This window comes from Manacus candei, unplaced genomic scaffold (assembly GCF_025592945.1).
Source record: "Manacus candei isolate 608988 ecotype Guabito, Panama unplaced genomic scaffold, ASM2559294v1 h1tg000094l, whole genome shotgun sequence".
Lineage (NCBI taxonomy): Eukaryota > Metazoa > Chordata > Aves > Passeriformes > Pipridae > Manacus > Manacus candei.
The window spans coordinates 2,833,148-2,858,637 of NW_026138142.1; the positions used below are offsets into that span (position 1 = coordinate 2,833,148).

The 25,490-nt window shown below is 48.1% G+C and overlaps 1 protein-coding gene across 6 annotated transcripts in view; it reads left to right on the forward strand.

The window, feature by feature from the left end:
- Positions 1–22,516, forward strand: part of XIRP1 (xin actin binding repeat containing 1) — a 33,878-nt gene extending 11,362 nt beyond the window's left edge. For 4 of the 6 annotated variants that reach the window (XM_051768318.1, XM_051768321.1, XM_051768319.1 and 1 more), the window contains exons 6-8: positions 10,798–10,958; positions 12,204–12,257; positions 13,843–22,516. In XM_051768318.1, coding sequence (XP_051624278.1) covers positions 10,798–10,958; positions 12,204–12,257; positions 13,843–21,540 — 7,913 coding nt within the window. In that variant the 3' untranslated portion in view covers positions 21,541–22,516. Of the gene's footprint in view, positions 1–199; positions 838–10,797; positions 10,959–12,203; positions 12,258–13,574; positions 13,719–13,842 lie in introns of those variants that run through there. The other 2 variants (XM_051768323.1, XM_051768324.1) reach the window with 2 other exon arrangements.
- The last annotated feature ends 2,974 nt before the right edge of the window (positions 22,517–25,490 follow it).

Sequence of the window (25,490 nt, forward strand, 5' to 3'; positions counted from 1 at the left end):
GTCTCCAGCTCTGACACGCAGTTGTACCCCCCATTAACACACTAAAAATCGTACCCATTGCCAAGCTGAGCTTTGAGGGCATCAACAGCCCTCTGGGGCTGAATGCTTTATTATTATCCCTCTCCAAACACTTCCCAGAGCAGCTGCCTGCGACACCACATGGCTACAGAGGGGTTGCAAGGATGGGGACAATCCCCAGCCTACCATAAAGCAGATAGTCTGGTTGTCCTTCTTTCAGTCACTTTCCTAAAGTATTTTTTTTCCTTCTTAGTTCTAAAATATCACAGCTTATGAGGAAACAGGGAACCAGAAAATGTGGTTAATACCTGTCACCTGCCCAGCTTTTCTCTTAAAAGTTTGGCTGTGGCCAGAGGTGACAGGGGCCTGGCTGTGTGGATCAAAGCCTGAGGACATGACAGTGAGTCAGGGAAATGCCTCTTCCCCATTGCACCATGGCCTGGAAGCATCCCCCTTCCCGTACTGGGTTACACCGGGGGTATTTTGAATGAATAAATTCTGAAAATAAGCCAGGGCCCCAGCCTTTCCCAGCCTCTGTGCAGGATTGCTAGGACTCATGATTGACTCAGCCTGGTGGAGGAGCAATTTCACTCTTCCCTAAAAATAGACCAAGTGGTTCATCCTCTCAACATAGCCCAGCACTCAGTGATAAAACCAGCTGCCAGGGACCACCGGGAGGCAGTGAACAGGACCGAGGGCGTGGGGAGTGGAGTGGGACTCCTTGTAGGATACACTGAAGGCTGCCTGGCCGTGAGTTTCTCATAGATTTTGGGGCTGTCTGCAGCGTGACACACCTGTCGGGACTACAGAGACCTTCCTGTAAGTAATACTGGGGTAGATTAGAGTGGGGCGAAGTGCTGCATGAAAACAAACCTCCAGCTGATCCTGAAATGCAGGGCAAATGAGGGTGCTTAGCACCTTGTGCTATGAAAGAGAACCTGCAGCTTCTGGAAAGCCATGGATTTTATTCTGTTGGCCCAGAGCTTGGTGACTCCCACTGTCTGCTGCAGAAGTTGTGTTCCACAGGCGGTGGCTTTGGTCTGGTTCAACGCCATCATCTGGGGCACTTGGACACGTCCTAGGCAGAAACAGAGCATTGTGCTCGTGTGCTTTTCCTCTGTCTCGAAATACTGAAGTTCACAGCTTTGAGGCTTAAATTCATGGGGACAGATCTCAGCGTCTATTCTCTCCCCCCAAAAATACTCTTATTTACCATACCTCTGGTCACTGTGACCCCAGATAGGGGTAAGAGTCTGTATGGGATTGGGTTGAGCTGGATGGACACTGGGGGTGGAGGAGACCTTTTCTAGACCCAAACCGTGTTCAGGACTGGTAGTGGGTAGGCAGCAAAGTGGGGACTGTTCAGAAGCAAATGAGCTTTGCTTCATCTTACATCCCCGAGGAACAGGAGGCAGGGAAGGTTTAGTTAAGGAGGGAATTTCTTTCCTTCCCTCTTCAATTTCCATTCCAGAGGGGGTTGAGAAATATGTTTGTGACCCTGAGACAAACAAAGGCTTCAGGAGCCTGTTGAGTCAGCAGGATTAATACGGCCATACCACTCCCTGCTTGTGCTCACGTGTGTGGAAGGTAACTCCAAAAATCTGTGCCACTCTCTAAGACAGACCAGAAGTCTACCCCTGTGTGCAAATGTGTGTCTTATACCTTATTATCCATTTGCCAAATCCTTTTGGCTCCGAGGTCTGTGTTGTGGTCAGCAGGAGAGCCAGGACTGCAGGTCCAGCCCCTCAGTCACTATGGGAAGGGCCTGACCTGAGCTGGAATTTTTTATCTACTCTTTTTTTTTTTTTTTTGCTCATGTAATGGGCAGTAGTTGACATTTCCTTCTGAAATTCCCATCCTTCAGATTGCTGCGGGAACAACAGAAATTCCGTAACTTTCCCCAGTTCCCTCCACGTCTCCAGTTTTAACCTCAATCTTTGCCGAAAAATATGTGAAGTAGCTTCAGATTTTCATCAGAAAACAGAGATTTAGGGAAAGAGTGGTGGAGTTGCCTTTCTTTTCCTGTGCTTCTGGTACAGATACCACTTTGCAAGAAGAGAGAAAATCTGAAAACCCATATTCTTGCCCAGGCAAAGTGGTAGATAGTTCATTAGTGGCAGTTAAGGGATCCAGCCTGGGTGGAATTTGTTTTCAGCCCTTGAATAGTTGCAGTGTTTTGTAAGACACAAAACCTTCCTTTAGGGGGGAAACCAAGCAAGGATTCCCTAACCTTGTTACTAGGAGGGTGAAGATCCTTCTTTCAGCACCAGCTGAAAGTCCCCAGTCTGGGTTTGAACACAGTAGCAGGAATCTCTGCATTAAGTACTGTATCTTACTGGTATCTTACCCCTTTAAGCCAAACATTTCTCTCCTCTCCCATATTCTTGCTGGCAATTTGCCTTATTCAGAAACAAACGGAAATTCCCGGGAATCTCAACAGCAACAAGCGGGTTGGGATTTTCTCTTTAGAGGATACTGCTAAATTAGTTTGGGGCATGGCTGTTTCTTCCAAAACAGCATTGAGTTTTCTTGGCTGTCGGCGATAAAGGGCTGACAGCAGCATGGAAACACCGGGATAAGAATAGAAAGCCAAGGCAGGGTCTCGCAGCTCCTCGGACCGTGTGGCATCCCTGCAATGCCCCCACGTAAACACTATGGCATGGCAAAGAAATCCTTAAAGATGCATGCCACGGCCCTGATCCCTGCTGGGCCCTGCATCCCAGGCAGGATGTGAGGCCGGTGATGCTCACAGGGCTCGTGCCTGCTCAGACATTCCCAAGGTATCTCTTCCGATCGGTTAGAGAGGGCTTCCCTTAAAAGGTCTGGTATTTGCGGCATGCCAAGAAGCCCTCTCCTCAGGCAGAGATTATTCCAGTGGGCAGCCTGGTGTTGCTTTCCCCGGGGGATGGGGATTTTAGAGGGAGGGAAGCTGCTGTCGTGAATGGCCATCCTGGATTGCAGCCTGCAAGGGCTGAGATGCTGCGCTGCTGCGGGAGGAGGGAGAGCAGAGAGAAGATGCTGGCAGAGGGGTAAAAGTAGTCCTGATGGTGGGATAGGTGAACTAGGGAAACGGGGGAATAAAAACAGCGCTCGCTGGATGTCAAGTGAGGGTGTTTATCACCATTTCAGTGGAAAACCGCTCTGTAAATAACAGATGAAGAGTCACTGGAGGGTACGAGAATGGTGCTGGCGTGAGCGGGGCGTGACACGATCCCAGCGTGTCAGAGGGTACTGAGAGCCCAGCGACACAAAGCCCGGGGAGAGAGCAATTAAACATCCACTCTGCCTTTATTAACCCTTTATTAACTTAGCAGAGGAACACTGAGAATGAGGTATTGCCGAGCAGACAGTCAGGTCTCCACTTACCTTCTCTAGACAGTTGGTACCCAAAAAGTGAGGTGATGGGGTGATGCTGGAGCCCTCTCTAGGGAAAGACATCCCACAGCAGTTGGCCCACTCGGGAAGGCCACGTCCCCAACCAGCAATGCCACTCGCAGCTGTCCCTCAGCAGAGCTTCTTGGCATTTTTTTGGTGCCAGGAATAGAGTCCTCCACATTCCTGGATTTTTGCAAAGCCCAGAAATAGCCCTGAGCTGCCTTGGGGCAGATACTCAGGTCCGCCTGAGGCTAAATTTTCCCAGCTCTTCTCAGAAGCTCTTTAAATTACCTGAGGGTCATGATGCTGCTCCTGCAAAGTCCAGCTGACGCTGAGGAGCCAAAAACATTTGCAGAAGTGATGGAAGATCACGAACCTTCAGTTTGGAGGTGCTGGAAGTTGCAAAGAGATCTGATTTTGAAACTCAAGGGCAGGAAACAAGATATTCCTCAGCAGCTTTTTCCTTCACCCCCCCTCCGCCCCCTCAGATTTGCAAATGTAACTTTATACACGTGCAAAATGTTAATTATTAGACTATAATTTAGTAGGCAATTCCTAAAGCATGAAATGATAATTTAAATCTTATTTCCTCTTCAATACAGCTGGTCTTTAGTTACATTATTTTATTTTGCTTCTTTGTTTAGCACCTTCCTCTGGTTCTGGCACTTTTCAGCCCATTTCCCACCCCAGAAATTCATCTATTAACTCTGCGCACCAGAGTTCCTCAAGTGATTGCAACATATGGCTTGCAGACAGCACAAAATCTTTCTTAAAACCTTTCAAAAGAGAATTATTTATATATTTTTATGTGTGTTAGTCATTACATTTATTTTCTATACCAGAGATGTCCCCCATCTCCAAATCAGGGGTCTGTTGTACATGATGCTGTACAAACTTATTTGAAAGGGCAAGGTGTACTCATGAAAGTTTGAAATCGAAAAAAAAAAGTGTTTTTAAGTTGCATGATTTTTTTTTAATCATCCAGCTGTAATCAGTGCTGTTCTCTACATCTGAGTTGGTAGGTGAACTTGTGAAAATCTTAGTTCTCACTTTTAAAGGTTGATTCCTAGCCCATATAGTTATAACAAACAGGCAACTTGGACCAAAACAGTAAAACAACACATGATTTCTATGTAAAAAGAACATGTTTACAATTGCCACTCTGTCACATAATGAGACAACCCATGGCAAAAAGAAAAAAGCTTGAATTTCAAATCCTCACGGTCCTTTGTAGGACTGAAAATGAGAGAAAGTACTGCAGTTTTCAAACAGAACAAAGTGTGATCCTGGCGTCAGGAGGGAGCACCCATGAGGGTAAGCAGATGTTTTAGAGCATGACTCGTCCTCAGTCTTTACTAGAGTCTGGCTAAAATCCCATTGATGCTCCCTGTTGCATCTTTGTCCTACCTTTTCTTCCCCTTCTTTCAGAGAAAACCACATGATATTTTAACATTCTCTAAAGCCTTACGACCAGGTCATGAGGGCATTGAGAAATAGCTAGAGATGCTCTCCTGTCCCCAAATCCTCACACCCCCCTCAGGATTACCCCTCCCTGCTCACCTTCTTGGCAGCCTCCAGACTAGGGCAGCAGGGAGCTTGCCCCACTTCCCACTCCTTCAGCATGTGTCTCCTCTGGAAGAGCTTCCCTATGGACCAGGACCACTGGTTCAGGGGTTGGGGCAAAGGTTTAAACCTTTCCCCGTTGACTGAGCACCCCCGATGGGCTGCCTGGCTCTTGGATTAAGCTGCAGCACTGGTTTCCCAGCCACCTTTTATGGGTGCTTACCCAGCCATGTAAATTCCCGCAGCCCAGCCCTGGGGCAGTGCCAGTATTTGGGAGTCACTTTTGTCAGGGAACTGATTCTCCAAGAAGAAAAGCTGGTAGGAGGATGGGACAGATGTGATTCTGTACATGCAGCTGCCACATCCAAGGGCAGAGGCACTTCAAAATGGGGTCCCCATCTGCAGGGATGTGCTTCCAGCTTCAGGAGGGGTCATTGAGCTGCTGAGGTTTCACTGACATGCAAGCCAGGGACAAGCAGTTGGGAATGGGGACACATGTCCAGTCACACAGCCTGCATCAGGCGGCTGAGCTGGTAGTGACCATCCAATTGGGGGTAGCCCATGGCTAGTCCCAGGCAGGGGGGAATAGCAGCCCCAGATTCCCAGGAAACAGCCAGCCCAGAGCACCATAAACCCAGCAGTATTTCCAGGTCAGTTCACCTCCATCTCCCTGGAAAAGAAAGTTGCATTCACAATGGAAAGATATCTCTATTTTGTCTCTGATTCCCCTGGTACTAAGGAGTTCCAGGACACAGGTCCCTTTGCTCCAACTGGCCTTTGAGTACTGGGGTTTTGGGTTCTGCACCATGGGATGCACCAAAGGCCTCGTGGCACCTGAGCCGTGGCACAGCCAAGGGGTGAGACCGTAACACGTCTGTGCTTTGGGCACAGGACACGCCAGGTACAGCAGCCAACATGGCACACCCAAAACTGACCTGCAGAGGAGCAATGTTGGGCAGCCACACAGCAGGTGACAGAGGATGCCAGATTCGGGGTGAGATGGTCTCACAGCACTGCTCCCTGCAGCGAGCGATGGAGCAGGACAGGACCCTGGCAGAACTCACCCCACTGGACTATCCCTCTCCCCCCGACTCATGCAACCCCCGTGCGAGCCCCCAGCTGATCTCGGCCCCCGTTACACAACCCCCAGCTCAGGCACTGCCCGTGGGGCGCACAGGGCCACACAAAGGGCTTTGCTTAGCAGCTGTGTTTGCTCAGGGCGGCTGATTTTGGGAGCAAAGCCGATGACATGTGGTTGGCCAGGCGACCCGGGAGACTGGTGCTGAGCTTGCAGCTTCCTTTTTTAATAGGTGACTCAGGCGCTCGGTAGCTCACTGGGGTTGGTGGTGGGAGCTGTGAAGGAGTGCCAGCAGCAGAGGTGGTGGACACCGACAGGTGGGTAGCGTTGCTTCTTTATAGGCTAAATAGGTTTAAATAGGAAGCAGAGTGACACAGAGCTGCTGTGTTACTGGTGAGATGGGGTTTTCTCAGGGGAGGGCAGAGGGGGGAGAGGTTTTGTCAGTGATTTGTTTTCCAGTTGTTGGGAGCTGACTGTCAGATGTAACGTGATTATGGTTCAAGAGACCTGTAACATTATCTTCAGTTGAAGACAGAGCAGTTGAGTGATTTAAAGGTAATAATTGAAGAGGAAGTGAGTGAACTTTTAAATGAATATTTAAGAATCTTTTACCCCCATTGCCTTGCCTTTCCCCCCTGTGTCTAGAAGAACCAGTGAGTACAAAGGAATACAAGGAATTATTTTTTCCCGTTGCAAGTTTCCAGTTCCCACAGCCCTCCTTGCCTTCCCGGGGTGCGACTTATGGGGCAGAGAGGCTGTAAACTGAGCCCGAGCTGCACATGGGTCGGGCATGGGAAGAGCTCAAGAAACCCGACAACTGCTCCCCATGGACAGTCCTAACATTGCAGCCCCTCACACGAAATGTGCAGATTCATCCGGCGCCAGGCACTGGCACCAAGGACATTTTGCCGACAAACGCCAGCGGGGAGGAGCATTCCCTGTATCCTTCACTTAGGCAGCAGAGCCGTCGGCCGCAGTGCCAGCCACTGGGCGGGACGGGAGGAGGGGGTGTTCAGGAGCTCTTTCCTTCTATTTTAGCTCACAGGCGATGCTTTAATGCTGGAGGTATCTGGTTTAAAGTCCCTGGGGCTGCTGGTCAATCAGCGCCGCGCAGGATGCATCACTCAGCGCTGGGTCGGATGCCGAATGTGCCAGTGGAGCTCTTTTGCTCAGCGACGCAGAAATGTGGAGCCCAGCACAGGGTTCAAACTGGGCTTCCATCTCATGCACAACAAATAACACCCTAAGCCCGGCCTGCATAACAACCTTTGGCTTTGCTGTAGCATCCCCAGCTGGGAAGCTCCCCGATCCCTCCCAGGGGATGCACCTTGCTCGCAACTCTGGATGCGTCCTCGGTGCCGCTTGGATGCCGCTATCCACGCACACGTGACAGCTCGGCTTTCTCGTTAGCGGAATGAACTGCTATTCTTTGGCTCTTATCTATAATTAGCAATTTGAAGGGTGGCAGCAGCCTGTTTCGTCAGGCGGAGACGTGTGGAGAGACCAGACTTTGTGGAAGCGCGGAGCCAGCCGCCCGCCCGGCGGGTTGGAGCGGCCCCTATCTAAGGCAGGCGGGGTTTGTGAGGAGTGATAAGCAAACAGAGGGCTGTGCACAGCCTGTGCACTGGAAAAAAAAAAGAAAAAAAAAGAGAAGAGAAGGAAAGAAAAAAGAAAACAAAGGCAGCGATAAGCGATAACGAAAGCCTTGTATCTAATTATATCTGTCATTAAAACAAGACCTGTGGCCTTTCATCCACCCAAGCTAACGGATGAAGGACTCAGCAGCACTGACACTGTGCTATTTTCCACTGCAGGGACTGGAAATATTCCTTCAGCTGCACTATTCATTCCTGGCTGGAGGGGTACATTGCTTTTCTTTGTGCAGTATCTCTACCTACAGGCCTATAGGTCAATACAAATTATATCATCTCAGTGGTAATACCCATAGACTGGGGTGGGAGGAGACCAATAAATATCACCAGCCCAGCTCTAGGACGTGGGGATGCTTTTGCTAAGCGCTTTGCACCGAAGTGGTTATGCACAGTAACACTGTGTCAACCTAGGCAGGAGCCCTGCCTTGCCATGGCCCATCTCCTAGAGATAGTTTTCAAGAGAGCCACGGATTTGTGTTCATTTTCCCAGCCAGAAAGGCTGCAAATCTGTGCTTGGTTGCCTTTCTGCTTTGAGGCTAACAAGGTTCACTGTCTCCCCACTGCTCTTACTGGGAGGCTTAGCCAAACCTCATCACTGTACAAGGGAGAAAGCTTCTGCTTGCCAGGCTGATTGGACCCCTTTTTGCCTTTCCACTAGGTAACTGAGCAATGGAGGAGAAAAGAAAGAGATTCCCAGACAAGATTTTCCAAAGCCCTCCTCAAAGCCTTCTGCAGCCAATTCAGCAAATGCTTCAAGGCCCCTCCTGATGTCCATAGGACAAGGGGGAACAGTTTTAAACTAAAAGAGGAGATATTTAGATTAGATATTAGGAAGAAATTCTTTACTGTGAGGATAGCAAGACACTGGCACAGGATTCCCAGAGAAGTTGTGGATGCCCCATCCCTGGATGTGTTCAAGGCCAAGTTGAACAGGGCTCAGAGCAACCTGATCTAGTGGGTGGCATCCCTGCCCCTGGCAGTGGGATTAGAACTAGATGACCTTTAAGGTCCCTTCCAACCCAAATAATTCTAGGATTCTATGATTTCCAGGATGCTGTTCATCTCAAAAATCCAGGATCTAGTCAAAATTTGGGGTGTCTTGAGTAAAGTGGGGAAAAGTGATGAAACCAGAGGGTGGTTGCAACCTGTCAACCTATCTCAAGATGCACCAGGTCTGCACCAGCCTTGCACTATCTCCACTGGCTGTAGACAGATAGTTCCTTTTGACTTGGTGTTTAAGCTGTGGACAGCAGAAATCAGGGAAAAAGGTGCCATATTTACATGGTGACTTAGCAAAAAAAAAAAAAGGCATTAAGGAAATACCTTCTTCTGTTTCTGCTGACCTTCAGCAGAACTGGGCAGCTAAATGTGTATTGCATCCCACTGCTTCCTCATGTATCCAGCCTTGGTTCATCATCCAAATGCCTGCACATATGCAGGAGCAGCTGGAACAAAGGACAACAGAAATCTAGGGGTTTGGCACCTTCCAACAGCACACTGGTCAGGGTCTGACAACTCACTGAGGCCCCTCTGCTCTTGTTTTCATGGCTTTTTGGTTCGTGTTTGTGCCCACAGGAACTGGCATTTCATTTGAAGCACCAGCTCCTGGAATCCTGTTAGTGTATAACATTAGCTGTTGCCAATTTAAAATAAAACCAGAGCAAATTTCCTTCAGCATTTTCTAGACAAACTTGAAAACCTGAACTTAAAATGCAGAAAAAAAGAGTCATGGGGTTTGTTATTTACTGATTTTCGTGATTTGAGGACTGAGATTTGAGGGCAAAGAATGCTGGAATGGCTGCGGTGCTTCTAATGCACACATATTAAAAAGTACATCAGCCCTTTCCTGGCTGTGCAATAGCTGGATTTGTGGAGAGAGAGCCCATTGTTCAAACAGAAAGCATTGCAAATACCACACTAAATCCAAATGCAGCAGTGCAAGCCTGCAGAGAACGGGAGAACCTTCTCGTGTTTTTACAGTGGTAACAGAGAAATTACAGCCCTGACTAACCTGGAGAACTGAGGTGCATCACGTAGGAGTAAAGCTCAGTACATGTCTCTGATGGGAGGTGGAGATGGCATTACCTAGCAGGGTAATGCAAAAAGAAAGTTCTTAGCTGGAATTTGGGGTTTCTGTGAAAACTGAACCCATCAGCATTAAATCCATTGATTTTGACCTGAACCTCTCTCTGGGGATGGACACAGCTTTCATCCTCAGTGGGAAGGGAAGCCCCCACTGTTTAGGGGGATGAGGACCAAGGGGGATGGAGTACAATAGGTAGGAATGAGGCACCATGGCCTTGACATCATCCAGAAGTGTGTGACTGCTCCAACCATCCTGTCCCTCTGTGTAGCCCCCAGGAGGTCTGGTTAATAGTTCACCTCCTCCTAGAGTGGCCATTTCTCCATGAACCCAATAGGAACAACCTCAGCTGTAGTATCTCCATGGGAGACATCTGAACAAAGGTAGGAATGCTGAATGTCTTGAGTATCTCAGCAATGCCATGCTGGGCTCCATTGGGGGCCCCATGGGAGCTGGTGCAGCTCAAAATATCAGTTCTCTAAATTAAGAGCAGGGTTTGGTCCTCTGGCTCTGCCAAAGGCTCCCTGCTGCATCCAGGGGCAAGTCTTGTAGCCTCTCATCTCTCCATTTCCTGAAACAGGCTCCCAGAGAAAAGGTGAAGATAAATGGATATAACTGCCTGAGAGGCACATCCATAGCAGAGTGGTGGGAATTGGCTCAAGTTAAACACATGTAGCTCCTTCACATCCTCTGACTCACGTGTTTGGTGATGGCCTTGTCCAGGGATGCAGGAACGGGGGTGGGCTCTGTGCCCCACCAGCAGGATGGTGGCATCAGGTCACTGCCAAACGCGTGGCTCTCATCCAGGCTCAAAATCCATTTCAGCCATGAAAAAGGTGGAAATGTCCGTGATTTTTCTCTGAACCAAAAGGGCATGATGTTAAGTTTTGGGGGGCCAGGGCAGGGGCTGCCAGGGGGATTGGTGTGCAGATGGCAGAGCCCGTGGTGAGCAATGCCCAGGCTCCAGGCTGACCCTGCCCTCCCGACTTTGGCTCAGGGCTCACCACGCACGTCTGTCCCTGTTTCAGATGATCGGACACGGTCATTTTTAGACACATCAGACAACACTATCCACATACTTCACCAAGGACGAGGGAGGTCCTCTGCGCCCTCCGTGAAGGAGCTGTCGGCTCTCTATCTCTCCCAGACAGCTGCCGCTGCTGCTGACGCCGGCAGCCCCGCACAGCCGGTAAGCACCAGCATCCTCCCCCTCCCAAATCACCAGCGGCATTCCAACAATGTCCCGCCCAAGCAAGTGGTTGTAAGAGAGTGAGAGAGAATGTGTGTGGTGAAGTAAATCTGCAGAAACACAGCGTTTGTTTTTCCAAAAAATGAGCATTTTTTTCCAATTGTCGCTTGAAAATACTGGATGAATGTTATCAGAGGTGCTGGTATGTGTGGGATTTATAAGCTGTGTACAAAAAACCACGTATTATATACATATTAAATTCACACATACACACACGAAGCACACACACATCTACATCCACTAGCCCATACAGTTTATTCATATATAAGATTTCTGCTTTATTTGCTTGTATGTATTTACACATATTCATGGAGGAAATATTTAGCCCAGAGCAAGACCTACGTCTCCATCCTATCCCCATTCCAGCACACACACATACACATGTCCATATATACCACACTCAGACATAACTGTACAGTGCAACCTCCCGTGTTCCTCTGTTTGTAGTCCTTAGTCTGGAATCCAGGGATTTAATCCCGCACTCCAAGATGATCAGTGGGCCATAGGATAATTCAGGGTTATGAGGCACATTTTCCCCATTTCCCCCGTACCAGTGGTGATCCAGGAGTAACATGGGATGCGATTTCATATCTGGACCACTGCTGCAGGCACGTTCCTGTTCCCCCCTTACTCTCAACCTTTTATGGTGTTCAGAGATGTAGTCTCTCAAGTGTGTATTGGGACTCCCTACTGGATGAGTCCAGACTGAAACAGTTCCAGTTGAAAATAAGTGAATGGAGACTGCAGCTGAAAAATTACAACTGGTTAGAAGACTTAAAAAAATAAAATTAAAAAAAAATCCAAAACAATGAATTAAGCATTTTGTAATGCAATTACAAATATAGATCAGTCTTGTTTTTTAGAAGTTGAAGTATAAACAAAAAGAGAGCCTAAATCAAACTTTCCTAGTTTTGATTTCCTCTAACTCTAAAAAAATGTGGTTTGGGTTTTATTTGTTGGCTGAGATTTTAGGAAACGTACATTTTTGATCAACCTGGAATAAGATTTTTTTTTCTCACCTGTACAGAACTGCCAGTGACCCAAAAAAGAAAACCTGACCTGTAATGGTTTTCAGGTCTCTGTAGTTGATATGCACCTTAATACACATAAATGCATAAAAATACATATACAGATAATGTGTCTTTCTATGCAGTTAAATGTCATTTCTCCACATATCTTTTACAGAGTGCTGTGAAGGACAACTCCATTCACTCTCCCCACAGGCAGAAAAAAAGCAAGGTAGGAAATGTTTAAGATAAGCACCGTTATCTAACCAAATATTTGTGGCCTGTGAGTGTGATTGAAATACCCACACAAGGCAGCAAGGAGCACTTTAATACTGAATATAGCTATCAGCTGCTCAGTCGCCCTTCCCCACGTTCAGAAGTTCTTCACAGATAAAAAAAAAAAAAACCAAACCACCCTTATTTTTAAAAAGTGCATTCAAAGTAAGTTGGCTCACGCGAAAGATTTGCATTTTACACTTGCTGCAGAATATGCTGATTTTCGGTATTCTGAGTGTGGGTTTCTTTTACTAATGTTGAAAACTTATTTTTAGCCGGAACAATCTGCGTGTAACAGAGTGAAATAACACCGCGCACCACTGCTTTGAGCAACAACTAATAATATTCCAGGCATAACTCCACAGACGTAACTGCACAGGCATGCCAAGGGTCAGCAGATCTGTTTACTGAAAGGAAAGCCACCAGGATTACAGTCTCTTTTAGACAATGGTTAAAGGCTTCAGCTACCTTCCCTGTGGACAAACGCCCAGGCAGAGCAGGTTGCAGGTATTCAGTTCAGTGTTCGGTGCCCAGGGTTCCCAGACTAAGGAGAAAAAAATGCAGAAAGGGAGGCTCAAAGGTGGGCTGGACATCCACAGCCGACTCTGTTCACTTCTGTACCAATGCTGCTGTGAATATGAGCTGAGCTCAGACTGAGTTTAAACAGGTCTAACTTCCCTGGCACCCAGCTATGGGTGTTACCCCAACCTCTGATCCTTCAGCCTTGTTTTTTCTCCTAAAGGAATTTGGCCTGCTGATCCCAGCAGTTTGTAGACCTTAGTCTCATATCTGTACAAGTCTGCAAGTCAGAAGAGCTTTATTTAAGTCTCTAATTGTATAACTGTCCATCTATTCTTGTGTAAATGGTGACATGGGGTACACCCATGAGTCCAACAGAAGAAATCATTAATCAGATGAACATCCTTTCCCCAGCTCTCCCTCTTGAGCAGTAGGCAACCCATGGTGCTACCAAAAGCTCATCGTGCTACCTCCCTACCCAACATCATCAGCTCAGTTTGACACTTTGGTTCCCTCTCCCCCTTTTACTTCTTGAGACCTCTTCACAAAAAACTCCTTGACTTTCTCCTGCACCCATATCCTGTGTTCCCAGACTCCCTGCAGGTCCTCACACTACCCCAGACACAGGGGAGCAGGAGGGAGAAGTTAACTTTTAGCTCACTACTCTAAGACAGCCTTTTCCACGTCATTCTTGTGGTCATTCTCTTGGTGGCACAGCCCAAATCGAGCACCTCTGTTATGCTGTAGCTGGACTGAATCCTGGGGACTGTAGACTAACCACCTCACCTGGATTAGAGGCCTTGCCTTGAGCCGTTGCAGTGGAACCAGAGCTAACACCGAGCCTGGAGCGTGTGCAGTGGTGTGATGTTTTGGAGTGCTGTGTGCTGCTGAACCAAAGGTACGGAGCTTAGCAGGTGCACGGAATTCCCTTGTTGGCTTTTCCCTTTGCCGTTCTCACCATTAACGGCCGTGGGGTTGGCGGGACAGAAACTGTTCTGACGTTTGAAACTGTTTCCCCAAAGATGTCAGAAGCTCAGAAATCGTCTAAAGCAGCCACCAAGAAAATGGAAGACGACTTGCCTCCCCCTCCCGCCGTGAGCTCAGTCCAGGTCATCGCTCCGGGGAGTCAGGATCTCAACCCACTCCCTGTGCCTCCTCCAAAACAAGCCTTCTCCAAGTTCTACCAGCAGCGCCAAGTGAACGAGCTAAAGAGGCTCTACAGACACATGCATCCCGAGCTCAGGAAGAACTTGGAAGAAGCTGTGACTGAGGACCTGGCAGAAATGCTTAATACCGAAGACCCTAATGCACAGGCCTCTGTGAACCTGGATAAAGTTCTCCCAGGAGAGGTTCAGTCCATGCGCTGGATTTTTGAGAACTGGGCACTCGACTCCATTGGGGACCACCAAGCCACCAAGAAGCTGGCAGAAGAAGAGATCATTCCTGGTGGGGATGTGAAAAGTACTTCCCTCAGGTTTGAAAGCCAGTCAATTAATGGATACAGCCTGTCAGCATCACCCAAGGTGTCAGAAACAGACCTTGCCAGAGGAGACGTTCGTACTGCCCGATGGCTCTTTGAAACCCAACCACTGGACACATTAAACAAACTGTATTCAGATGAAACTGAGGTGCAGGAGGCAGTTCTCAAGGAGCCTGTCCAGGGAGGTGATGTGCAAGGGGCCAAACAGCTCTTTGAAGCACAGTCCTTGGATGCTATAGGACGCTGCTCCTCAGTGGAGGAGAAGAGCATCCTACAACTCAAGTCAGAAATCCAGGAGCTAAAAGGCGATGTTAAGAAGACTGTCAGGCTCTTCCAAACAGAGCCCCTTTGTGCCATCAGAGACAAAACTGGGACTATCCATGAAATCAAGTCCGTCTGCCGAGAAGAAATTCAGAGCAATGCAGTCAGAACGGCTCGCTGGCTGTTTGAGACTCAGCCCCTGGACACCATCAACAAGGACACTTCCAAAGTGCAGATAATCCGTGGGATTTCGCTGGAAGAAATTGGAAGGCCAGATGTCAGTGGAGCAAGGTGGATATTTGAAACCCAACCCCTGGATGCCATCAGAGAAATCACAGTGGAAGAACAGGACTTCAAGGCTTCTACAGATTTTGTCACAGGGGCAGATGTCACTAAGCAGAGATTGCTCTTTGAGACCCAGACTCTTGACTCCCTGAAAGGAGAAGCTTCAGAAAGTGTTGTAGCCAAAGAACAAGTCATTGGAGGTGATGTGAAATCCACACTCTGGCTATTTGAGACGCAGCCAATGGAAACACTGAGAGACAATTTTGAGGTGGGACGCTTAAAGAAAGTAGAGCTTTCAGCAGAGGAGAAGGGAGATGTGAAGCAAAGAAAACACGTCTTCGAGACCTGTCCCCTTGGTAGCATCTCCAAGGCATTTGAGGAAGAAATTCCAGCCACCAGCGTGGAAGAGGTAGTAAAAGGGGATGTGAAGTCTTTCAAGACCTTGTTTGAGACTCTCCCTTTAGACAGCATTAAACAGGCTGATGCTGAACCTATCACCAAAGAAGAGGAGGAGAAGATTCCAGCTGGCAACGTCAAAGCCAACCAAATCCTGTTTGAGACAACACCTCTGTATGCCATCAAGGATAGCTTTGGCAATTTCCATGAAGTCACCTCTGTAAGCAGAGAGCAGATCATCAGCGGGGATGTCAAGAACTACAAGTGGATGTTTGAAACCAGGCCCCTGGACCAGTTTGATGAAAGCATCAAGAAAGTGGATATAATACGGGGGATCACAAAGCAAGAGATGGTGGCTGGTGATGTCAGAACAGCCAAGTGGCTCTTTGAAACTCAGCCTATGGATGTCATTCATCACAAAGCCATGGAAGGAGAGGAGCACCCCTCAGTGAAGCGGGAGATCTCCCAGAGGGGGGATGTGAAGACCTGCCGGTGGCTTTTTGAGACCCAGCCAATGCACACCCTGTACGAGAAGGCTGAAAAGAAGCAGGAGGAGGACGGCAGCGTGCCCCAAGCTGATGTGAAGTCATACACATGGATGTTTGAGACTCAGCCCCTGGACTCCCTGAAAGGCCAGGAGGAGCAGTATCTGCAAGTCAGTAAGGCGTACAGTCAGGAGGAGTTACAGGGAGTTGATGTCAAAACTGTCCGGCACCTATTTGAGACTGAGCCCTTGGGCAGCAGCACTGTCGGTGAAGCTGACAGGAAAAAGACCATGCGGTATTCCAGCCGGGTGGAGATACAGTCTGGGGAAGTGTCCAGAGTGAAGGAGTTCTTTGAAGCTAAGCCCTTGGATACAGCCACCAAACCAAAATCCCAGAAAGATGCTGGGACAATTGAAGCCGGATCCGTGCACAAGTTCACATGGCTCTTTGAGAACTACCCCATGGATACCCTGAAGGACAACTCTGAGGGCATCCAGGAAATCCCTCCAGAAAAGGATATCAAGGGGGGAGATGTTGGAGGCAAAAGGTTCGTATTTGAGACTTATTCCCTTGACCAAATCCATGAGGAAGTGGACGAGACAGAGCTCCAGAAGATCCAGAAAGACACCATGAGCAAAGCAAATGTCAAGTCCTGCACGATGCTCTTTGAAAGCCAACCCTTATATGCTATCCAGGACAAAGAGGGGGGATACCACGAGGTCACCTCAGTGAAGAAAGAAGAAATCATGAAAGGTGATGTGAAAGGTGCCCGGTGGTTGTTTGAAACTAAGCCCCTGGATCAGATCAAGAAGGAAGAAGAGGTGTTTGTGATCAGGGCTGTCACCCAAGAGGACATCAAGAAAGGAGATGTCCAGGCTGCCCGGTGGAGGTTTGAGACAGAGCCTCTTGACTCCTTCTCAGTGGGAAAGTTGTCTGTGCCCAGAACTGTAGATGATGTGCAGAGGGGAGATGTTCAGTCCAACAAGCAGCTCTTTGAGTCCCAGCAGGTGGGCCAGAAGAAGTACGTGAGGATGGTCAGTGTCAGTGACGTTCAGCGGGGTGACGTGAGGACATCCACTTGGCTTTTCGAGAACCACCCTGTGGATTCCCTGTACGGGGATGCGGAGAGAAGCTCATCCATGAGCACAGTGCAGAGAGAGGACAGCCAGAAGGGGGACGTGAAACGCTGCACCTGGTTGTTTGAAACCCAGCCAATGGACACGCTTAAGGACACAGAGGAGGTGGTGGCCAACGCTGGGGCCCAGGAAGCAATCCCTCGTGCAGATGTGAAAAGCACAACGTGGCTCTTCGAGAGCACGCCCTTGGATAAATTGAGTGCCTCTGAAGGCAGCATAGAAATAGAACTGAAAGAAAGAACCATGAAGGAGACTTTAGAGACTCTCTGCACTTGCCAGGCGATCCAGCATGATGGGATCCTCATTGAAGCCAATGATATGGAGAGTGTGAAGATGGTGAAGTACCAGCTCAGCAGCCCCGGTGCTCCGGAGATCCTGAAGGAGGAGGTTGTGGGAGGCCATTTGCAGAGGATTATGCTGCAGCTCCTGCACAGGACCAACGTGGAAGCACAGAGTGTGCTGGTAGAAGAGGACAGAGATGGCAAGATCAAAGTAAGCCCATTGCAGCTGCTGGACCAGAGTGAAGCTGTTAAAGGCAAAGAGGACTTCAGTGGAGATGTAGCCAAGGCTTTACAGGGCCTCCTAAGTCAAGATGCTTCCATCAAAAAGGGAATGGTCTTACAAGAGACAAAGTCGGGATCAGTGAAGATGACTCTCTACTCCCTCCTGTTCCATTCTATCCAGCAGAAAGTCATCAAGGGGGATGTGAAGTCAACGATTGGGAACCTGTTGGCTTCTTCTCAGGAGCAGAAAGCAGCAGTAACCATCAAACGGGAGGACAACGAGAAGGGAAATGTCCAACTTTTTGCGAGCTGCATTGAGAAGGGAGATCTCAGCTATCTGAAGAATCTCCAGCAGGAGTCAGAGATACAATCCCTCATCAATGCCCAAGCAGAGCAGGGGGAAGACGAGAGTGTCCCACGGGTTGTGCAGGGGGCTAACATACGTATCTTACCAAATAAAGAACAAATAGGGAAAGTAGTTGCAGAAGGTGAGCCAGGGACTATGGAGGGAGCAAAAAAGGGATTTGTACGTGAAAGCACAGGCAGAGAGGGTGTGTTAGAGAGAGAGGCTGTGCATGCAGCAGGTGTGACAGGCACCGCAGTGCAATGTCTTGGGAAGCCCCTGCCCACAGTGGTGGGAAAGGAAGAAATTCTGTCCGGAGGTCTTAAAGTGACTACAAAGTCAATCCAAAGGGTGGCTGATGCCAGCAAGAAGGCAGAGAAAGCAGAAGCCACCACTGCCCAGTTGAAGGAGCCCAAAACTATGACGCAAGGCACATTTCCAACCCAAGTGACATCTCAGGGGGCAGAAGTGGATGGGAAACAGCAGAGTGTGGTGAGCGGGGGACCAAGCCAGACTCAGACAGAAGAAAAGGCCCTTGGGAGTGATCTCCAGGCTGCAATGCAAAGCCTGAGGCTGGCAACAGCAGAAGCAAAAAACATTCAACACCATGTCCAGAGCAAGTTCCAGAGGAACAGGGAGGAGGTCCACACAGCCTGCAGGCAGCAGACAGTCAGCACGCAGGGAACAATGACCCTTCAATCAACCATGCACCAACAGGACTCTTCATCCACCAAGCAGGAGAGCAGCAGCACTGCCACCAGGACCACCACCACCAGAGTCCAGGAGGCATCCAAGACCCACACAAGCATGTCTCAGAAGAGCGTAGCATCACACAAAAAGGTCAGTGCTTCTGAGGAAGTACAGGCAGGACAACTATTGAGCCAGGAAATCCAAGTTGTGCCTAGTAGAGATTTTAGCATTAAGGATGGCCTTTATACTGCCACACCCGTGAAAACCTATATAAACCCTTGTGTTGAGTCTGATTACAAAGAGCAATCAGTGCAAGAAGAAAGAGATGTTGTTGTCAGAGGGGATGTACAGACAGCTATCAGAGCGCTGCAAAGTGCCGCCACAGAACAGCGCCTGGTAGAAAAGGAGGATGTTGTCCGAGGTAATTTAAAAGCCACACTTCAGTCGCTGGAAAAGTCTAACGTTAATGTCTCCAGAGGGGACTTTAAAGCTGCTATGATATACAGAAATGCAGGGCAGTCCTATTCTGTGTGTAAAAAGAAAAATGAGACTCAAGTCGCTAGTAACCAGACTGCTGTAGTGGCTTCAGGGTCGCAGGCTGATAATGACTTTCCTCCTCCTCCCCCAGTTGCTGTGATGAAAGCAGAACATTGCCCACCCTCAACTAAAGCAGCAAGAGAAGGTGCCCTTCCATTACCAACCAGCAAAGATGAAGTCCAAGGATGTTCTGCATCACTCCAGACCCCTCTTCCTGCCCTCCCTTCTCTGTCCTGCAAACCCAGTGATCAGAGTCCTGCAGAGAAGCCCAGGACTCCTCCAAAACCAGAAATTACTGGCCCACACAGGAAAAAACCTGTTCCCCCTCCAAAACCTGAGCACTTCTCACATGAGGCACATTCTGCCTCTGCAAGTAACAGCACAAGCAGATCAACCAAACCCATCCCTCCACCCCTGCCTCCAAAACCTCTAGGCTTGAAGGAAATCATCAGGCCAAAGGCTCCCACCACGGAGCTGGGATCAAGCTGCATGGAAGTTCATGAACAATCAGGCTATGAGGAGGTTCAGGCAAAATCCTACAATTTGGAGACATCTGTGAAGAAGACTGTCACAGTTCAGGGTACAAACACTGAGAGAAAGGTGCCAAAGTACTCTGCCAAAACCCCTCTTCAAATAGCAGAAGAAAGGTACAAGGCCAACAAAGCAGGACAAGGAAAGGTGGAATCAGACAGCGCTAAGACTTCAAAGCCAATAAAAAATGGAGTGGCTAGTTTTGAAGTCAAGCAGGGAATGGTGAGTGGGAAAGCTGCTGCTCCAAGGAGATGCCCAGGTGAGGTGGCTCAGAGGCACACAGAGCTGTGCCGAGATGAGAACGGGTGCTCTTCACTATCGCCTCCCACCTGTCCTGGTAGAGCACAGACAAATAATATGCCAGGACAAACTGAGCCAAGAACCTCCCCTGTGGGCCACACTACTCCTCCAAAGAGAGATGACACTGCACAAAACGCCTCATCCAAGGTGGAAAGGGAAAGTGTATCTAATTCTTACGGATCGTGGGATAGTCAGAGAGTCGTGCAGCAGGTGCATGAGAGGAGGCAAATGTCTCATTCAATGTCCTTCCATCAGCAGTCAATGAACTCCTTTGAGGAGCAACATCAGGAGACCAGTGGGCAACTGAAATGTCTTGATGGGGAGGCAGAGACACCTGCCCAGGAGAAGCCAGTGGTTGTTATGAGAGAAAAAAAAACGAGAGAAACAGAAGATGAGCGTCGGAAGAGGCTGTCAGTACACAAAGAGGAGATCATGAAAGGCAATGTCAAGGAAGCTATGGAGATCTTTGAGAACCTCAGGAGACAGGAGCAGCTGCAAGAAATCTTGACTCGAGTGAGGGAGTTTGAGGAGGAGACAAGCAAAGTGGATGTGAAAGCTCTGAAGAGCTTCTTCGAGAAGGTCCCTGAGTGGGTTGTTCGTCAGAAGGCCCACCAGGCCAAGCAAAAGGACAAGGCTGAGGCACTGGAAAAGGAGGACACTGACAGTGTCTCCTCAATGGAGCTGGTTTTTGAGGACCTGGAACGAGCAAGCGCTGAGATTATGCACCTGAAGGAACAGACACTTGCCCGGATCCAGGACATTGAGGAGGCCATCAAGAAAGCTATTTATTCTGTTTCTAGTCTCAAGTCTGAGTCAGACATTGCAGGGTTGTCAGGGCTGTTCAAGGAGTCTCTGGGGAGCACCCAAAGCTCTGTGAGCAGTAGCAATATCCGTAAAATCAGTATTGTCTCAAGCAAAGCCAAACAGGAGGAAGTCACACTGGAGACGGGGGAAGCAACATCTGTGGAAAGTGCAAAGGTGGCAGAAAAGACTGAGGCAGCCAAGGCAGAGCTGGGGGTCCCCCGCCTCGTTCAGTCTCGTGTCAGCTCTCCCTCCTCACCTTCCTACATCACCATCGAGTCTGCTGCCAGGAAACCAGCAGAATCACCCAGGACAGCACATTCCCCCCAGGATGTCCCTTCGCCAGACTGTCTTGACTCTCCAGGGAAGAGGGGTGCTTTTGCTCATAACAGCTTTAGCTCCATTACCCATCCATCAGCTGGGTCTACTGGGCATGACACAAAACCCTTAGAGAAGAGACCAGACCCCCTCCAAACAAAAGCTGGGCTGAGCTCAATGAAACAGCACACCCTTGGCAATGCCAACCATCCGACCAGTGACAAAGAGAAGGGCTCCCTGGACACCTCCAAAGACAGCTGCCACTGTGGGAAGAAAGGAGGCTTTTCGGAATACTGCTCCCTGAATGTCTCCAGCCCACAAAATCCACGGAGGCAGAAAAGCATCCTGGAGCTGCAGACGGGGCCCGATGGCTCCAAGCTCTACGGAGCCACCCGGACTGTCATGGAGCAGTACGAGGAAATGGACCAGTTCGGGAACAAAATCATTACTTCGTCCACCACCGTCACCAAACAGTCTGAGACACAAACGTCTTCCACGTGCGATGTGGTGGCTCATCCCCAGTATGAGGTCTCAGCCTCACCCATGTTTCGGAGGTACTTGAAGAGCCCGGGCGAAAACTTCCACACCAACGGGAGTTTCCAGGAGCCAGGAGTGGTCTTTGTTACCTTTGGCAACTCCAAGCCAAAGAAGTAGGAGATTCTGGAGAGCAAGAGAAGACTCTCTGAGACAAAAGAGAAAGGCCACGATAAACATTTCTCCTCTTTCAGCTACATCACACACAGGGATTCACCTACACCCTAGGGACTTCTCAGGGTCGTCGTCTTGGTGTTCACACACAGACAGGACTAATGCAGTCTGCCTTGACACTGGAGGAGAACAGCCCTCACCTGGCCAACCCAAGAGACTTGGTGCTGCACCACAACCCAGAGTCCTGGCACTCTTAGAAGCACAAGGGAAAAAATCCATCCATGGGGCACCTTAGGGTATCTTCCCCCTGAAGGTTTGGAGGGGGGCAGCTCGTGGTGTTGTCTCGGGATTCTCTGAACTACTGCAGAAGGAAGGATAGGTAGGATCAGCTAAAGAACCAACCAATCTGGTCACTGGCGAACAAACACCTTCTTTCTTTCTAAGAAGGGCATCCTACACACACATATATATACACAAGCTCATATTGATGGGTGGGTTTGATAAGTTTTCTCTTAGCCATTAAGAAAAGAAAAGAAAGAAAAGGAAAAAAAAAAAAGTCTTGAATTGCTGTCACTATTGGTTTTGGGGGAGGTGTTTATCAGTTTATTTTTCAGTTCCTGGAAAGTGTTTGATGCTACTGGAAATTGTCAAGCCAAGACCTACAGCTATTATCAATGCTATTCCCCCAAAGAAAGATGCTATGAAAGATTCTCTGCTTGAGTCAGAATGGTTACTGCTTTCCTTTGTTTTTTTCTAGAATTGTAATTTATTATTCAACATATACAAACCCCTTATTTTAGATTTTCCATGCTTTCCTACATGTTTACTGTTTAAATTCACTTTGAGACTTTGTAAAGCAATTTTCTTATTATTATGACTTTGTTTTGTACATTCTCAACTGAAGATTTTAGATATTTTGTGGCTTTTTTTTTTTTTAACTTCTATTGCTGCGTTCTGAAGGTAAACATTACCTCTAAAAATACTTTGGTCTGGTTGAGTTTCTTTTGTTCAATGCCTGTTTCCATTCAAAGTACCTAGAAACCATTTCTCAATGGGCCAGTTGAGTCACATATTGAGAGAGCTCCAAATCACTGGAGGGATTTGGTCTACATCTGCTTTACAGTGTGGGTGGATTATCAGCCCTGCAGCAAGGAGTGTTCATACTCTTGTTTAAAAAAATAATTGAGTCCAGGGCAATATGGACACCCCAGTCCAGGACTCTGTGTAGGTGGGTGGAGACTGGGTAGGATGTATACACCAGGAAAGGTCTGGACACTTGTCTGTACCCATTTTCCCCAAGTGAGAAGGCAGCAGAGGTTGGAGAAGGCTCCATAAGCCTTGAGAGGGGGGGCAACTGATGAACCAACTTTTAGTTGATCTATGGCAAGTCACCTCATTTCAGAGTGCATCAATTTATATTTCTGAGATTGGGACAGTAACTTCTTTTCAAAAAAAAACCCCATCAGTTAGTTGTTATGGTTAATGTTTGCCTTTTTCCTCTGAGCAAAAGAACCCACACTAAGGAATCAAGAGCAGGGCACTGGGGAGGAAGTTCAGAGTCGACCACTCCATATCCCTGAGTCCATGAGTCCATAGATAGGTTTTTATATAGCAGATATCATGCATCATGCATGATGCATCATGCAACACCTTGTTAAAGGTGTTGTAGACCACACAGGAGTTCTGCTTCCTTCCTCAAAAACAGGTACACACCCAGAACTCATTGATTTACATCTAGAACCCCATAAACTTGAAAGTAAGATGTACCAAAAGAAGAGTAAGAACATGATTTTCAGTTCCACCGGAGTAAACACTGAAGGCTGAGCTAGAAGAGCAGATCATCATAAACTGAGCATATCTGGTTTCAGACAACCAGAAAAAAAAATAACTGCTTTGACCTTCCCAATCCCTTTAGTAGGACCAATGGCAAAAGTAAGGGAGTGTTGGTATTCTGGAGCTTCTCTTCAGAATTTTTCCAACACTCCTTTCTCATCCTTGTTCATTTCCATCTCAGTTTGCTTCAGGATGCCCATCACACATGTTTGTTTCATTTCTGTTGAAGGACAACTGTGGAGCGGTTTTAGTGAGCTGAAAACAGGTTGCTTGGGCAATGAGAATGATTCCACAGGAACTCAAATAAACCCAAATATCCTGCACTGCCAGTGCTTAAAAATACAGATCTTGTTGTTTGTTTCTCATTTTGCAGGATTCCTGAATGTCTCAAAGAGCCATTTATGAGGCTAAGATCATTTAAGATATGTTTCTTTCATGGTATTTCCACTAGCCAGGAACTGAAATATGAGGAGGACACAGATGCTGCATTATTTCAGCACCATACATGGCTCCTTGAAACACTGAAAGAGCTGGAGAGAAAAAACAAATGCAAAGATCTGAAACTCAAATACAAGCTGAAGGATCAGCTCGTATTCTCCGTGCTTCAGACCTTGCAATAATAAACCAGTGGAGCACATACAAACTTTCAAATCCCAAAGGAGTTGTAACAGTTTTTCTGTGATTTTTGGGTACAAGACGTGACATTGTTCACTGTTCTTTGCATTTCTTTGTGGGTTGCTGCATTCTCACACAGTGCTGGGTAGATATTTTCAAGAGCAAAGGGGATGGGAGAATTACCTGGACCAGTGGACAGAGGACAGTTGTCCTTGTCTAAACTGTGCCTTGTTGAGTGGTCAAAGGTCTGTTCAGCTACAGACCTGGTTCTCTTGCAGCAGTGGACACAAATTACACCACATTTGAAGTGCCCACAGCAAGTACTGCCCTTCCCAGATCTATCAGTCACTGGCCTCCCTGGGGATATTCAGTCTTAGGTCTGAAATATTTGTGCTCACCATAGAATCACAGAATCATTAAGTTTGGAAAAGACCTCTAAGATCATCGAGTCCAACCATAACTCAACACTGCCAAGTCCACCACTAAACCACGTCCTTAAATGCCACATCTACACATCTTTTAAATCCCTCCAGGGATGGTGAGTCTGTCCACCACTTCCCTGGGCAGCCTGTTCCAGTGCTTGACAACCCTTTCCATGAAGAAATTTTCCCTAATATCTAATCTAAATCTCCCCTGGTGTGACCAGAGGTCATTTCCTCTGGTCCTATCACTTGTTACCTGGAAAAAGAGACTGATCCTCACGTGGTACAACCTCCTGTCAGGGAGCTGTAGAGAGCAAGAAGGTCCCCCCTGAGCCTCCTTTTCCCCAGGCTAAACAAGCCCCATCTCTCTCAATCGTTCCTCATAAGGCTTGTGCTCCAGACCTTTCACCAGCCTCTCCACCTATCAATAACATAAGCTGACTGACTCCAGGCTGACTCCTCCTACTATATAAAGGTTTTAATTCACCCAAAGGAAAAAAAAAAGCCAACAACTGATAAGCCATGAGCCAGCTGCAACTTTCAGCACTGCAGTAATCAGCAGCGTGCTGGAAGAGCCTTCCAGGAACACTCTGCTTTTCACAGAAGCCTTAAGATAATCTCCTTGCCCACAGTGCCATTCAATTGCTGCTGGTCACCTCTCTATCTTCCAAACCATTGGGAAGGCTTATTCCTGGTGCTGACAAATATACCTGTGAAGAGCAAGAGTATTTTCCATGCATCAGACAGTGAGCATTAAAAACAAACCCCCCGGTGAAAGAGACCTGTATCCCCTACGAAAGATTCCCCCTCTTTGGAAACACACTCCAGGAGTACATACATTCATTCCCAGCTGAGAGGGGAGAGACCTTCCTTGTTTGCCAAATGGCTCTGCTTCCTTCCTCTGCCATGGTTAAAGGAAAGCATTTCTTTCTTATACAACACAGACGTGTCGATAGTTATTCTCTTCTCTGCCAGGGCACAGACCCTTGTGCTGTGTGAGAGCTTGTCACTGTCAGAGGAAGTGCCTGCCAGGGTGCCTACATGTAACTGTGATCTCTGCTGTCATATACAGCAAAGCTGATCCCT